Here is a 14,526-nt window from a genome sequence, read left to right as displayed (position 1 = left end):
ATCAATCAAAGATTGTAATTATATCATATCACTGTTTTCTATTAATTTTTAAGCTGCCGTAGCAAGGCACGGGCATCCTACTAGTTCCCGTATATGGTACAAAATGCAACATTCGTCTCAGGATTTATGTTTCTCGACTATGGTGACAGGCCTGTTTTCATCCTTCTTTCTTCGTTGTCTTGTATTCTTTTTGTCAAGTTGGGCATCCAAGTATCTGCCAATGTATACAAAAGAAATGAAGTGTTATAAAGGGTTTGTATCCTGCTTGCCTGAATTTGGGAAATCTATCAATTGCATCAGCTGGTAAAACAAGAATTGACTCGAAATTTGGATACTGGTTGAAAGAACCAAATGGTCTAAAAGGGTTGAGTTGGACTAAAAACGTTCAAACCAAAAAAACCGTGGCAACGCATATACCTAATATACACAGATTTCTTCATCATATCTGCCTGCGTCCCTATCCCTCCGTGGCCGATCGGCGGCCGCCGAACTACTGCACTACAGCAGCGGAAGGGGCTCGTACCGTCGCATGTATACGGCAGCCGACCAACCAACCAACTCCCCGGCAGCCGCAAATCCTTCCGTCCCACCGGGAAACATCCCTCTCCCTCTGACGCTGCTGCTACTCACCCTCTCGGATCCCTTTCCACCCCACCTCCCAGATGCGGCTGGCGACGACAGCGCCGGCGCCTCCGCCTCCGGATCCGTTGATCTAGTTGCTGCTGCTTGATTGGGGTTAGGAGGAGGTGGAAGAGGAGGGAATAGGAGATGTTGTTCTGGAAGGACGGCGGCGGTACTGGTGGCGGCAACGGACGGGACCTTAGCGGCGGGCCGCCCTGCGGCCAGGTTCGTGTACTCGTCGTTGGCGACTCAGGTCAGTCTGCCTCATGGGCTAGATAGTGAGTTGGTTTGGCTTAGTGGGATTTAACTTAATTGCGGCTAGATTATAGGCTCACGGGCCAACCAAGTATCGGCACTCTTATTCAGTGTATCATTTCTTCGATGTCTTGCTTACAGTTTAATTCGTGGATTCTCATTTCCATCCTAGACGGACATGTTCCGCAGACTATTCATGTTTAATTTATTATGGACAAAACTTGTAGCCAACTCATAAGAACACCCCCAGGTATACTACAGCTAGTTCTTTCGTGTATTAAGATCCGAGAAAGTCTCGTGAGATATACTTTCACCACTAATTTCCTATACAATATGTTACCAATTACTGCAAACCAATATCTTACTAAAAAAACATGTGGAATACAAATCTACCGATGTATCTTTTGCGCACTTAACATACAAATTTGTAATACACCCTACATTTTGAAATGGAGGAAGCACTTGAAATACAATCTGTGTCATGCTCTGCTGTGGGACAGAATAATGTTTGCGTCCAGAGATTATTAGCATGAGATGACTTTACCAGAAGAATTTAATGAACCTTTATCATATAGTAGCTATGAAATGATTTGAGTACCACCACAATATCTTTTTTTAGGACAGCTTGGATCATCTGTAGGCTATAAGGCCTCAGATCAGAATGTGTGAAATTTATCCTTTCCTGCTTTTAGAAAGCTATTATTAACATGTAAATGAATTCAACAACCTGATTTCTCAGCAATGCCAGAGTGACTTTCTAATGAAATCGAGAACTTGATTTGTAATTAGTCATTTGAGTAGCTCTTCCCCCCTCCCATCAGTATGAAATGAAATTCTAAATTTACACCACTTGAATAGCAACTGTTTCTTGGACTCTTGTGCCTTTCTTTGTGTGTGCCTTTTCAGCCTTAAAAAGCCGTATCCTTTTAGGAGTTGCCCCTTTCATATACTTGCGTCTAAACTTTGTGAGGCCAAACATAGTTTTTCCTTGTACCTCATGAAAATTCTCTGCTTTCTTATTCTCTTGTTGACAGGAGGCAAGGCCAAAATAATTGGAATTGTCTAGGGAATGTTTGGAAATTACAGATCCTGGCATATATTATGGCTAAATTATAGTTGTTTATAGGTTCATGAGCCAACCAAGAAACAGCACTCTAATTCAGGGGGCACTTCTCAGTTCTATTAGTCTCTGCTTCCTTACCAAAGGGACATGTTCTGCAGATTATTCTGGTTTATTTTGTGAGCTAAGCATGTAAATAACTCCTGGAACTCTCTGCATGTTTGAGCCACGTTCACCATTCAAGTTAAAATGCAATACTTATAACGGAAGCAGTGTCATGCTTTGCTGTGGAACACGATAATGTTTGTTGCCAGAGATTGTCAAGCGCATGATAACTTTACTAGCAGAATTCACAGAACCTTTATCATGTAGCTATGAAATGATTTGAGAGCTCCAGTGATTTCATTTGCTGCACAGCCTGCATCATGTGTGGTCTATTAGGTGTAATATATAAGATCAGTTTGTGTTGAATGTTTTTTTTCTCGGAACACACAGGAGAACTGCGCCTCATTATATTAAGAAGAAGTAACCAAGGTCTAAAGAAAGGCCCTATACAGAAAAAACCCCTTACTGGGGCCAGAAACAAGCATACAGAAAGAGTCCATCTAGAAAAACACAACCCACACTCTACTAGAGCAGCCCCTAGGACTCAGCTAAGGGGGCTGCCAGATAAGAAAGCCTTTGGCACCCGCTATTTCCCACCGTCGCCTCTCCTCATTTGCCCAGCGAAGGATTAGAGTTATATTGGGATTCCAACCATCGAAAACACATCTATTCTCGATGATTCCAGATTGCCCAAGCACCCAAAATGATGAGGGAGTTCGTACCCTTTTTAATAAGCCCATTTGCTAATTAAAAAGCTACTTTGGTAGAGCTCCCCTTCCCGATTTTTGAGCTTCACTTCTTGATTCTCCGATGGAGTGATTCTGGTGGGTGAGCAGTGCGGGTAGTTGTGTGGGGAGCAGGTGAGAATCAATTCTGATTTCTAGTGGCGATTGAGTGGGAAGCAGTGGAGAGCAGGTTTTATTAGCTCCCAGCTTGTTATGTAAATAGAGAAGTGATTCTTGTCAGCTCCCCACTTGAATCTAGTTGCATTTTAAGAGTTTGGTAGGGATCTGCAGAATCCACTCTGAAGAAACTGGGTGTGGAGCTCTGGCAAACTGGCCCTAACATTCCAATGAATTCAAGAAATCAATTTCTCTTTGGCCCGTTTGAGGTCCCATCCGTTACCTTTTTTTTGATATGAAACTATAATTTGGATGTCAGCTGTTTCTTAGACTGCTTTGCCTTTTTTGTGTCATCTTGTTCAACCTTATAAAAACTGTATGCTTTAATGTGACACTCCTTTATGTGAAGCTGAACATATTTTTTCCTGTACCTCTCACAAAAATGGTAAATTCTTGATAATGGATTGGGTTTCTTGTTCTCATGTTGATAAATTTCTACACCAAAATAAGTGGAATTGTCCGTGGAATTGAAGAACCATATGTACTACTTGATTACTGTTTGGAATAAATTACAAATTCTGTCACTATCCTTGTCCTTGACATATATATGAAAATATGGTAACAGTGATTCTCTGCTATCCACAGAACACAACCCACAATGGATGGTTGCACATCATATTGCAATTTGCTATACAAGCACATTGCTGGAATGCTATTGAACACAACTCAAATATATCCTGTGTGCCCTATTAGATCTTGAATTAACTATTGTGATCATATATTGATATGAACTCCCAAGTTTTCTATGATTCTGGGTATTGGTCGAAATGACAAAGTATTAGACAATACTTGAGTGCCTACTGAATATGCTGTAGACTATACCACTTCTTTTTAGTTGCGTGCAAAGTATGGCAGATTATCATTGTCCTCAAATTTTGACAGGTGTTGGCAAATCTTCATTGGTGCATCTCTTACTGAAAGATTCTGCAGTGGCTCGACCAGCCCAAACAATTGGGTGTGCAGTTGGTGTTAAAGTAATCCTGGGCCTAATTCCCTTTGTTTTAATTTAAAAAAATATATTCTCACACAAGCATTAATTCCCATTCTGCAGCATATTACTTACAGTAGCCCAGGGAGTTCATCTAATAGCGTCAAGGGTGATGCTGAAAGGAACTTCTTTGTTGAGCTTTGGGATGTTTCTGGACATGAGCGCTACAAAGAGTGCCGTTCACTTTTTTATTCACAAATTAATGGTAGGTATTTTCCGCATCATTTTTCCTCCCAATATAGTAATCCCATGCTGCATCTTTGCAGAAGTCATTATTTTTTCTGTGCATCTAGTTAAACTGTGCAATATTCAACAATATCCTCTTTGAATGATATTTCATCTTCTCAGCTAGCCAACCATACCTGTATGAATATAGGGAAAGAAGAAAAAAAAACATAGGGCACATAAGTCATGACTGTACTGTAGCTTCCAATATTTCTTTCTTTTGTTATGTGGACTATGTTACAATTTGTTAAGTCAGCATGAAACTTTCTGGCATGGTATGTCCACAATCTAAAACCTTATTGTCCAGTTTTGCCCAAGTTCTGTTCAATTTGTGGTTGCATGCTGAAGCATGAAGTGATGTGGAAGAGATGGTTTATTGTCAGAATAATCTATAGTTCTGGGCCCTTGGCCCAGAGGCATTGTAGGTAGGGGGCAGAATGCGGTGATCTATTTACCAGTATGAAATTTTTATGGTCTACATATTCTTAATGTATTGCTACTGAATGTTAATAGATAATGTGTTTTAAAGTTTTTTTTTCTGACAAGAAGATAGTTTAAAGATTCTTAACCTTTTTCAAAATTATTTATCAGGTGTCATATTTGTTTATGACCTCTCCCAGAGGAAAACAAAGACAAATTTGAACAAGTGGGCAGTGGAGGTTTCTGAATCTGGGACCTTTTCAGCTCCTCTTGGGTCTGGTGGTCCCGGTGGCCTTCCAGTTCCTTACCTAGTTATTGCCAACAAAGTGGATATTGCTCCAAGAGATGGTAGAAGAGTGAGCAGTGGTAATCTTGTTGATGTTGCTCGTCAATGGGTTGAAAAACAAGGTCTGCTTCCATCCAGTGAAGTGCTTCCACTTGCAGATAACTTTCCTGGCAATTCTGGTTTGCTCACGGTAAAGCTTCTCTATAGTCTATGTACCAATATTTGCTGTCTGATGTCTTGCTTTAACTGACTGCAGTGTGGTGATCCTTAGGTTGTCTGGCTTGTGGAGAAACAAGAATTCCTGTTTTTTTATTGAATATGTATGTGCTATGCTATTTAAAGTTTGAAATAACAGGTGTGACCTTTGAATACAGGCTGCCAAAGAGGCAAGATATGATAAAGAAGCTCTAATCAAGTTCTTCCGCATGGTTTGTGCAAAAGAATCTTTGTCATTAGATTAGTGATTCACACTAATATTTACTAATGGTATTGTGGTACATCATTCAGTTGATAAGGAGAAGGTATTTTTCGAATGAGCTTCCTGCCCCTAGCCCATGGTCACTCACTCCCAGGGAAGATACCATTCTTCCCGTAGAAACTGTGAACGATGATGACATGTTCCAAAGAAAAAGGTGACTCACTCTATCTATTACTGACAGATGCATGAGGGATTGATGGAATAAACATTCTCTTTGTGATTTTATCTGGTATTCTTGATGAGAAATGGATATTATGCCGAGACCTGATCAATAATTTGGTTACTTTAGCAACATCTCGTTGACACGCTTGTTTCCTAACTTGTAGCTACGGCGGACAGAGCTACAAATACAATGGGGTTACCCCACTGCCTGCACAGCGGAACCTAACTCCGCCCCCCACACTCTATCCACAGCAGCCAATGTCCTCTTCATCAGAAAACTACAGATACCACAGATTTTCCTCTTCGTCAATACCTGATTCAAGTGGTGGTTCAAAAAGCCGAGCGAACCTTAATATATGATGGGATATGTAAGTCCTTATCCATTATCACCTGGAGTGTGGGAAAAAAACATGACACCTGGGTTTTTTGGTTCTCAGGTTTTTGATCTTTTTGAGTTGTTCATCTGTCTTTGATTTGATTGTAATATGTGCATGTTGACAGGGCGCCAGAGCATTATGTTTGTGGGATCACTAGTGATAATTCTTTGGTTCTTCTCTGTATATCTCCTAATTTTGTGTATGAATTCAATATAGTTATTTAGGAAAACACATTACATGGTCAGATGGTCTACACTGTGCAACGGCAATCTGAATCAATCTTTTTTCCTGAGTCCCTTCAAGTCACCTGGGAGAAATCAAGTCTCGTGGTGTTATGGGGCACAGCAACTTTATATAAATCAGCATTCAGTCTGATGGGTTTTCACTCTATCTGGTTCCTTATAGACAGATTAAAGGCATGTTTGGTTCATTACCTCAATTGCCACATTTTGCCTAACTTTTCTACCTAAGGTTAGTTATTCAATTCGAACGATTAACCTTAGGCAAAGTGTGGCACATTTAGCCACAAACCAAACATGCCCTATGATTGTCAAGCACATATTTTGTTGGCTTGAGAAATGTGTTTGGTATAGGCGAACCCTACTGGCAGGGATTTTCGACAAATTTGAATTTTAGTTTGAAAAAAGTAGCACGTGGAGTCCACATTTGTCATTAATTGCTACTTTCTCCGTTTTCAAGTTGTAAGACATTTCGGATTTTATAGATATATTGTTTTTATAAACATACTATGGCGTTGTTTGAAAGCATCCAGTTTTTAAGAAACTGGTTTATAGAAATTGAGGTGATTCCAAAGACTCAGTGAAGAAACTAATGGGGTGTTTGATTTAAAGAATGAGCTAGTCTATCATCTTCTCACTATTTTTGTTTGATTTGTGGAATAGAATGAGTTGATCCATCACCACTTCATTCCTTATAGTTATTTAGTTAGTACTAATATGAGGAATGAATTCATTCCACCAAATTTGAGGAATGAACCCATGATGCACCACTTTAATTTGGATGGTTTGATTCCTCAAACCAAACACTCTATAAGAAACTGGTCTCTTCTAGTTAAAAGATAAAAACTGGTTTCTTAAAAACTGGATTGCTTCTAATTAAAGCATATATATCTAAGTTTGTACCAAAAGCTGCGTATAAAAAAACACTAAAATATCTTACAGAAATATAATCTTATTTACACAGCCAAATGTGGCCTGTGTTGTCAATAAAACAAATCGTGGTCATGGCACTATTTATTTATAAAGTGATTTCAGCATCGCTCTTTGTTTGTACTCCTTTACTAGTAAATATTTCTTATCCATTACTATTATAAGAGGTGTAGAAGCAACGCATGTAGAAGGATAGAAATGAGGAGTCGTGCTAAATTAAGAGCATTAAAAATCTTTTTATAGGGCTTTTCAAAGATTTATAATGAAGCATAACGGATAAACAATAAAGCATATAAAAGAACTAATCGATCAAAGAGGAGCGAGAATTATTATCGATATCTGACATACTTTATTGGAATGCTTAGAAACATTTGTATCTCTTGCTTTTGTCTCTCTTTACTTATAATAATAAGGCTGCATGTATCCTAGTTAAGGTCTTCGTACCATCTAGATGTAACAGTCTTGAAATTAATAAACCTCCCCTTATAAAAAAAACATCTATGCATGCTGATGCGAACAAATACACGACAGTTTTCCATTATATACTAATCTTCTTACTGTAATTCATCTACACTCATGTGTGGAGCCAGAATTAAGACATAGGAGGGGCCGAGCAGTCCATCAATTCTAAAGGTCCCGTTTATTTCCTTTCATTTTAAGGAATTAGAATCTTACTATTAGAATAGACTATTTTTTAGAATGTGACATTCCACCATTTTCTAAAGTTATCATATAAGTCTATCTTAAATTCATGGGGTGGGTGATAGAAATTGATTTTATAGATTTACATGTTATTTTTCCGATGTACAACTTATAGCAAACTCTTCTACTTGCTTCGTTATAACATAAATGTAGTATATAACTATCTCTCTCATATGATTTAAGATAATATACAAATATATTACATATATAAATATATGAACTTAATTAGTTTTATCTAAATTATAATTATTAAAATAGAATTCAATTCCAATGAAACAAACGGGACCTAAGATAAAAAAATATCATATGATATATACACATGCGTATATTAATTTGCGTATACATAGATAATGTAACTTCATGTAAAATAATCTTCCATTTTATTTCATAGATCTGTTTTAATAAGTTTTGTAGCTAAAAGACTTTCTCAATGGTTGCGGTTAAGATTGGAAGGGTGCTCATTAATCTTAATAATCCGTATACCATTTGATAAACTAAAGTTTAACACAATTTGATATAGCTTTTTATTAAACCATCAAGTGGTCGTAATATATTTGGCTCTAGATAGTTATATACTCAAGGTGAAGCATCAAATTCGTGGCGCACACAGCAGCTATTCAGTGACAACTTTGGACTAAATTTCATCAATTTTATTATTAGAACGAATTTGATACGATCATTTTTTACTTAGATAACGAAATTTATTTTGTCCAAAGAAAATTCCACATTTCATGTTGTACATACATAAACAGTACGCCCCCCTCCCCACTGTCGGCTGGATTTAAAGTGCAAGATACAAGAATGTACCTTTAATTTAAGTATACATAATCAGCACCTGTTACTTAGACACTGAAGCATCATGATGTTCTTCATTTATTTGACTAATTAACAGGACCATGCAATCCAAACAACAAGGTGTTACTGTTTACATGACTTGTGCCTTTTGTTGTCCGAGGAAGTACAAGGATGCTCCTCAGCGACACAGCTCGCGACAAACTTAGTAAAAGGGGGTAATCTTGACTCCCACATAGTTATCTGAAACTCCTCATCGGGTTGAACAGTAGCTGAACCTTGCACCAGGTCTGCAAACTTCACCTTGGGCAGTTGTTCCATGCACAATCTAGCGTCGCCGTGGGGTGGCATGAGACGAAGTACAGCAGAAGAAGGCTGGACCAGCATTGTTATGTCAGTCGGATGGTCCCTCTCAACAAGTTGCTTTGGATGCTCACCGAACCTGGAGAAATTGCGCTCCACTGACTGCCTGAACCTCTTCAGCATATGGAACCAGAACCTGACGCTTTGGTTCTTCCTCAGCAAGTCGGCGAGCGTATTCGCTACAAGGAGCAACCCGTTCACGTTCATGGCTAGCTCCATAGCTATCGACGATAGCTGTGGGTGGTTCTCTGGATCTGTCCCTCCGAATGCGAGTGCCTTGAAGAGGTAGGAGAACTCTGCTTGTGACAGGCTTCTGAGGACAACTGGCTTTACAGTTCCAAACCTCGCTATCTCTTGGAACCTGCTCACGATGACCACTTTGCTTCCTGCGCCCATCTGTGGCGATGCGTCTGAATAAAACTTCACCCATTCACTGTCACCCACATCTGAAATAAACTCGACCACAACTAGCGTCCTTACAGGCATGAACATTTTACGGCTTACTTTCAGAAAGCTGTTGCTTTTCAGGTGCAAAACCGAGGAGAAGTGAGAGCGAACCATATTGTCATTGCAAACATACCCGACTAGGCTTTTCTTCCCGGCTCTGTATGCACCAGTTACTGGTACCACAGCTGGAGCACCTACAGGAGAATCGTCTTGCAACAGCGCATTGATCAGCTCTTGCTTCTCCACAAGGCGACTGAACATGAAATTGTCGATGTAGATGTAGGTGTCGTATGGTCTTCTGTGCATCTGCTTGCATCCACCCAGCAGAATGACGAACTCCGTCATGTTTGCAACAATCGTTTCCAGTTTCTTCAGAGAAGCTTGTAGCTCGTGGTTGGAAGTTATGGCAGTCCTGAAGCTGGAAGCTGCTGCACGAGTGCGCTTGAGAGGGGATGACAAGGCAGGTGGTTGTGTCACCTGGCTGTGGGATGATGTGTCTTCTTCAACAGGCTTGAACCTGATGGTGCTGAGTACATGGTAGCCTTCGTGCATGCCATCCACGAGCATCCTGAGCTGCAACAGCATCTTGGAATTGGTGATGTACCGTCCCTCGGCCTCCTCGACCACAGTATGGAGTCTGAGCAGGAGATGCTGAAGCCTTTCTAGCTTGTCTTCCACACATGACCTGTCGGTGTGTTTCTTGATTACGAAGGAGATGAGTCGGCTGAGTATTTCGCCAGAAATGGCAGATAGAGCTACCTCCATCAAGCGAGGTTTTGAGTCGTTGAGCAAGAAAGACTGGCTGCATGCTTTATTTTGATACACAGCATATGCTCAAACGATAAAAGAACTAATTCGAAGGATGTTCAAGGCTACTATAATTTACTAGGAGCAGTTAGCTCGCTGCATGCATCACAGAAGAGTTTTATATGATAATAAGGATGACTTTTGACTTTGTCGACAGAACCAACACCAACTCCAAGGCAATAAAGATTGGGAGTTCTACGTTTCATGTGCCTGAACTTTCAAACAAAAAAAACGCTTGCAATCAACTAGCTAGTACAATTAAAAGGATAACATATACTGGACAATTCATTTTTTACTATACTAAAACAATGATAATATTATGTACTATCTGAAATGCAAGAACTGTTAGAATTTCAATGTTCTAGTTCCTCTCAGCCCATAAACACAAATTCTCATAAACCTTAAAAACCCAATACTTGTGTTCCTAATAGACTTCAATATTTAAACACATGAATAGAGATAAAAGGTTCAACACCAATTAATATCACATTGCTCGTTAGTTAATATAGAGGTAGATAGTTTTTCTTTCTCGTGGAAAAAATACAGTATAAATATTATTTAGTGAGTGTTTGATTTGAAGAATTAATCCATTCTAGATGAAGTGGTGCATCATGAGTTTATTGCACAAATTTGGTGGAATGAACTCATTCCTCATATTATTATTAGTTATTAGCCTATGGGAAATGAAATGGTGATGGATAACTCATTCCATTCTACAAACCAAACAAGAAAGTGGGGATGGATAAGATGATGGCTACCTCATTATTCAAACCAAACATGCTATTAGAGTTTCTAGTTTGAAAAATCCTAAGGTAGTCAATTAGTATTTTTTTTCTCTTTATCATAGCTTCTATATCAAAACATTTGTATGCATCGGCGTTTGGAAGAGTAGGTCTCTAACCCCGTACTTGCAATTCTACATAGGGAGAGGATGAGTAAGTTTTTATGTAAGCACTATTTGCGAGACTGCTCTCAACCTCCACGAGAGGTTGTTTTCTATCATTCTATAGAAGGACTATAGAGGAAAAGTGAGTCTAAGGAAGATCCAACCAAAGAACCAAATCAAACTCATCTCTTCAATACCTAGACACTCCTTCAACTACTGTTAGTTGATAATCATGCAAAACAACTTGTTGATATGTTAAAACAAGAAAGGCACATTTCTATTATAAAGATGTAGGACAATCCATCCAACAAATGCCCTAAAAAGCATCTTCACTGGGTGTAGAAGAACGCCTTGAGGAAGTCTCACACACAGAACGATTAAGAGCATGTGGTAGATGATAGCTTAAGAAACACAGTCATTCACGAGTGTGACAAAGAGAGATCATTAAGAACTATACTGTTCTAGTAGACAAAGCCCTAAGACCTTTTGTTAACGAAGATAAACTCAAGTGTGAACAATGGATATGCGAATAAATCTTGATACCATCCTTGCTTTTCTTTCTAACCTTTTTTGAATCTCGACACGAGATTTATGTGAAGAGGGGGTAGTTTGTCATATCCCAAAATTTTGAATTTTGGGTTGTGAATTGAAAACACTAAACCACACAAATGGTTTTAATATTGATATAACATTTTCCGAATTAATTTAAAGTTGCACATATGTGGTTAGAAAACAATGAACTTTTCAAACTTCTCTAAATTAAACTAACAATCTTTTGGTAGTGTGATGTTTGCTTTTGGTTGTTTTGTGCTGCTAGTGTATAAAGTTTTCAAAACTTGTTCATAACTATGACCTTCTCTCCCTTTGATCTATCTCTGTCTGTTTACTAATCAAATCTAACTTCCTTGGTTTTAATTCTTTTTCTTGGAATTTGTAAAAAAAATCTTTTCCTTGCACCGCAATTCATTTTCTTATGTTCTTTGTTCATAAACCTGTCTCTAAAATCTTACCGAGAATTTTTCTAGTCGTTTTCTAATACCATTTTCCTTTTATTTGTGAGTGTATTATAATATTTGAGATACACTCAAATATCATTTCTTAAACTCTAAATATTCTATATAAGTTTCTCATATTCAAAATTATCTCTTAGAATTTTTCCGCATTTTTAAGGTCGTATGCGACCACAACAAGCCGATCCGTGCTTGTTCGTTTCCAGCTCCTACGAGCGTGGTGACAGCACATAGAACGCATGTGCACATTTTAGAGGAAGAGCGAAAGACAGAACTAAAACAGGCATGAAAACTTGTTAAATTTTCTTGATTGTTGTCACCGGTTTGACAAAAAATTATAAATTTCCTGCGGCTTGTGATAGACGGCCGACAAAACTAGTAATTTCTGTCGCCCATGTGGTTGCAGCCGATAAAAATAGTAATTTTCGTTAGTCAGAAGCAAACAAAAATTATATAATTTATATAGAACGGTTTTTTACCGTCGAAAATTAGACAATTTTGATAGATTTATCTAAAAGTCAATAATTTTTTTTTCTGTTCTGCTCATCGTGTATGGTTTTACTTTTCCTTATCCTACAAGTTGAAAGGTATGTCAATAATTCCACGCTAGCGTTGTTGCATCGGCTTATTTGGCTAGCTGACAACCACAATTACTGCAGCTGTTCAGACTGCTGCAGCTGAAATTTATAGAGACAAAATACTGTAGAAATCGTAGTCGCAGCTGGATTAAAACCGCAGCTCTATGTGAGTTGGAGAGAACAACGATGACACCCTTTCTTTGTTGTTAACAGCAATCTTGGCATACACGAAATTAAGCTTGTCCATATCATCATTCAGCAACCTAGGTATGCATGTTTTTTTTATGAAGAATAGTCAAAGCATCCTTAGAAGTCTTTTCGAGAAAAAGAATATTTTAGTCTTGAGACAGGTGTTTTGCTTTTCGTGCATGCATTTGGAACAGTTGGTCCACCTCTCTAAACCCTTTGGTCAAAAGACGCGTTATACGGTTGAGTTCCGGAACGTGAAAGAATGAAAAAGTATTCAAAGCGATTCCAGAAAAAACAATCCAATGCTAGGACACGTCTGGTCAGTAGTTAGTATATAGCACGTCATTGTTGTAAAGAGAGGGGAGACGTTGTTAGAGCAATGTAGGCGGGCTACCATTAGGGCCTGTTCGGTTGTCCAGGATTTGATCTGAAATTATTCTACCTAATAAAATCTTATATAAAATAGATAAATAATCCAGACAGTAACAGTTCCAGGCCACCGTTCCTTAGTAGGAACCGAACCAGCTAAAAGTAGGATGTTCATAGATTTTAAGACAGTTTGTAAAAGAAATGTGTGGATCCGGTATCTAAAATATGTAACTTACATGATTAGAGCAACTCTAATAGTTTTTCAAAAACTTTCTAAATCTTAAATTTAAGAAGTGAACAGAAAAATGCTACTCTAGTAGTTTTTTAAATACACTTACTAAATTTAGTTAATTACTATTCAACCCTATTTACTATCCATATTTGACAACTCCAAGGAACTTTCCTAAACATAGTGGGGCCAATTTTTCCACATCGGCGTGCTTATTTTTTTCTCCTTTCCCACACAACGAGGTAGCTAGGTATGACATGCTAGCTCTTTTTTCACTTTTATGTGCAGCGAGGCAGCTAGTTCTGACACGTGTGACACAAGCTTATCCTTCGTTGTCGGACCACTGTTGCCTCATAGGTTGTGTCACCAGACCACCTCTCCCCATAGGTCGTGTTGACAGACCTTCTCTCCTCATTCCTCGATATCCTATGCTCTTGATCCCGTCGTCAACTAGGTTCGACAGGAACAGGTTTATCAAAAACTAGATTCAAAATCAAACTACTCCATAAATATGAGGAACTATTGAAGACCAATCTATTTTTGTACTTCCAATAGCTATTTAGCAACTTGCTAAACATGACTTTATAAAGCTTTTTTTAAAGAACAAATGGAGTTGCTCTTATAGAGTTATTATATAAATAGGCTTTTAGTTGATAATACGTGACTTGACAATATCATTAAATACCACTGTTGACTGTATTATTAACCTTGCTCTTAGCTATGTCAGGTCAATCAGTTTAGAACAATACACATATCCCTTCACTATTCTTTTTAAAGCACGAGTTTTATGTATCATGCATCACACGAAGCATGTATTTTCATCTACCAAGTGTCTCGAACCGCTGCCGCGACTCTCCGCCGCCATGCTGCTTCTAAGAATAGTCAAAGCATCCTTAGAAATCTTTTCGAGAAAAAAAAAAGAATATTTTAGTCTTGGGATAGAGTGATGATGTGCTAGACTTGTGTGTTGGTATAATACGTGTTTTGCTTCGTGCATGCATTTGGAACAGTTGGTCACCTCTAAGCCCTTTTGGTCAAAATGCGCGTGATGCGGTGGAGTTCCTGAGCGTGAAAGAATGAAAAAGTATTCAAGCTAGTTCAAAGAG

The 14,526-nt window shown here is 38.5% G+C and overlaps 2 protein-coding genes across 3 annotated transcripts; one reads left to right on the top strand and one right to left on the bottom strand.

The window, feature by feature from the left end:
- Positions 1 to 377: 377 nt before the first annotated feature.
- LOC100194186 (uncharacterized) lies at positions 378 to 6,269 on the top strand. Of its 2 annotated transcripts, XM_008683014.4 has the most exons (8): positions 378 to 874; positions 3,826 to 3,917; positions 3,995 to 4,136; positions 4,748 to 5,052; positions 5,237 to 5,290; positions 5,370 to 5,494; positions 5,667 to 5,870; positions 6,004 to 6,269. In XM_008683014.4, the coding sequence occupies exons 1-7, from the start codon at positions 769 to 771 to the stop codon at positions 5,860 to 5,862; spliced, it is 1,020 nt and encodes a 339-aa protein (XP_008681236.1). In that variant the 5' UTR covers positions 378 to 768; the 3' UTR covers positions 5,863 to 5,870; positions 6,004 to 6,269. The 2 variants fall into 2 exon arrangements, with proteins under 2 accessions (XP_008681236.1, NP_001132705.1); NM_001139233.1 differs by having other exon boundaries at positions 579 to 874; positions 5,667 to 6,040.
- Positions 6,270 to 8,592: 2,323 nt separating this feature from the next.
- Positions 8,593 to 10,510, bottom strand: LOC103628160 (uncharacterized). Its single transcript, XM_008648418.4, has one exon. It carries the CDS (start codon positions 10,115 to 10,117, stop codon positions 8,669 to 8,671), a length of 1,449 nt encoding a protein of 482 aa, XP_008646640.1. The 5' UTR covers positions 10,118 to 10,510; the 3' UTR covers positions 8,593 to 8,668.
- Between the last annotated feature and the right edge of the window lie 4,016 nt (positions 10,511 to 14,526).

This window comes from Zea mays, chromosome 5 (assembly GCF_902167145.1).
Source record: "Zea mays cultivar B73 chromosome 5, Zm-B73-REFERENCE-NAM-5.0, whole genome shotgun sequence".
Lineage (NCBI taxonomy): Eukaryota > Viridiplantae > Streptophyta > Magnoliopsida > Poales > Poaceae > Zea > Zea mays.
This window is presented reverse-complemented; position numbering and strand designations above follow the sequence as displayed.

What these genes read in the sequence shown, in the direction of transcription:
- LOC100194186 (XM_008683014.4), top strand. Translation starts at nt 769, where the DNA reads ATGTTGTTCTGGAAGGACGGCGGCGGTACTGGTGGCGGCAACGGACGG. An exon ending in TTTTTATTCACAAATTAATG is followed by an intron (nt 4,137 to 4,747) that starts GTAGGTATTTTC and finishes ATTATTTATCAG; the next exon opens with GTGTCATATTTGTTTATGAC. An exon ending in TAATCAAGTTCTTCCGCATG is followed by an intron (nt 5,291 to 5,369) that starts GTTTGTGCAAAA and finishes TACATCATTCAG; the next exon opens with TTGATAAGGAGAAGGTATTT.
- LOC103628160 (XM_008648418.4), bottom strand. Translation starts at nt 10,117, where the DNA reads ATGGAGGTAGCTCTATCTGCCATTTCTGGCGAAATACTCAGCCGACTC.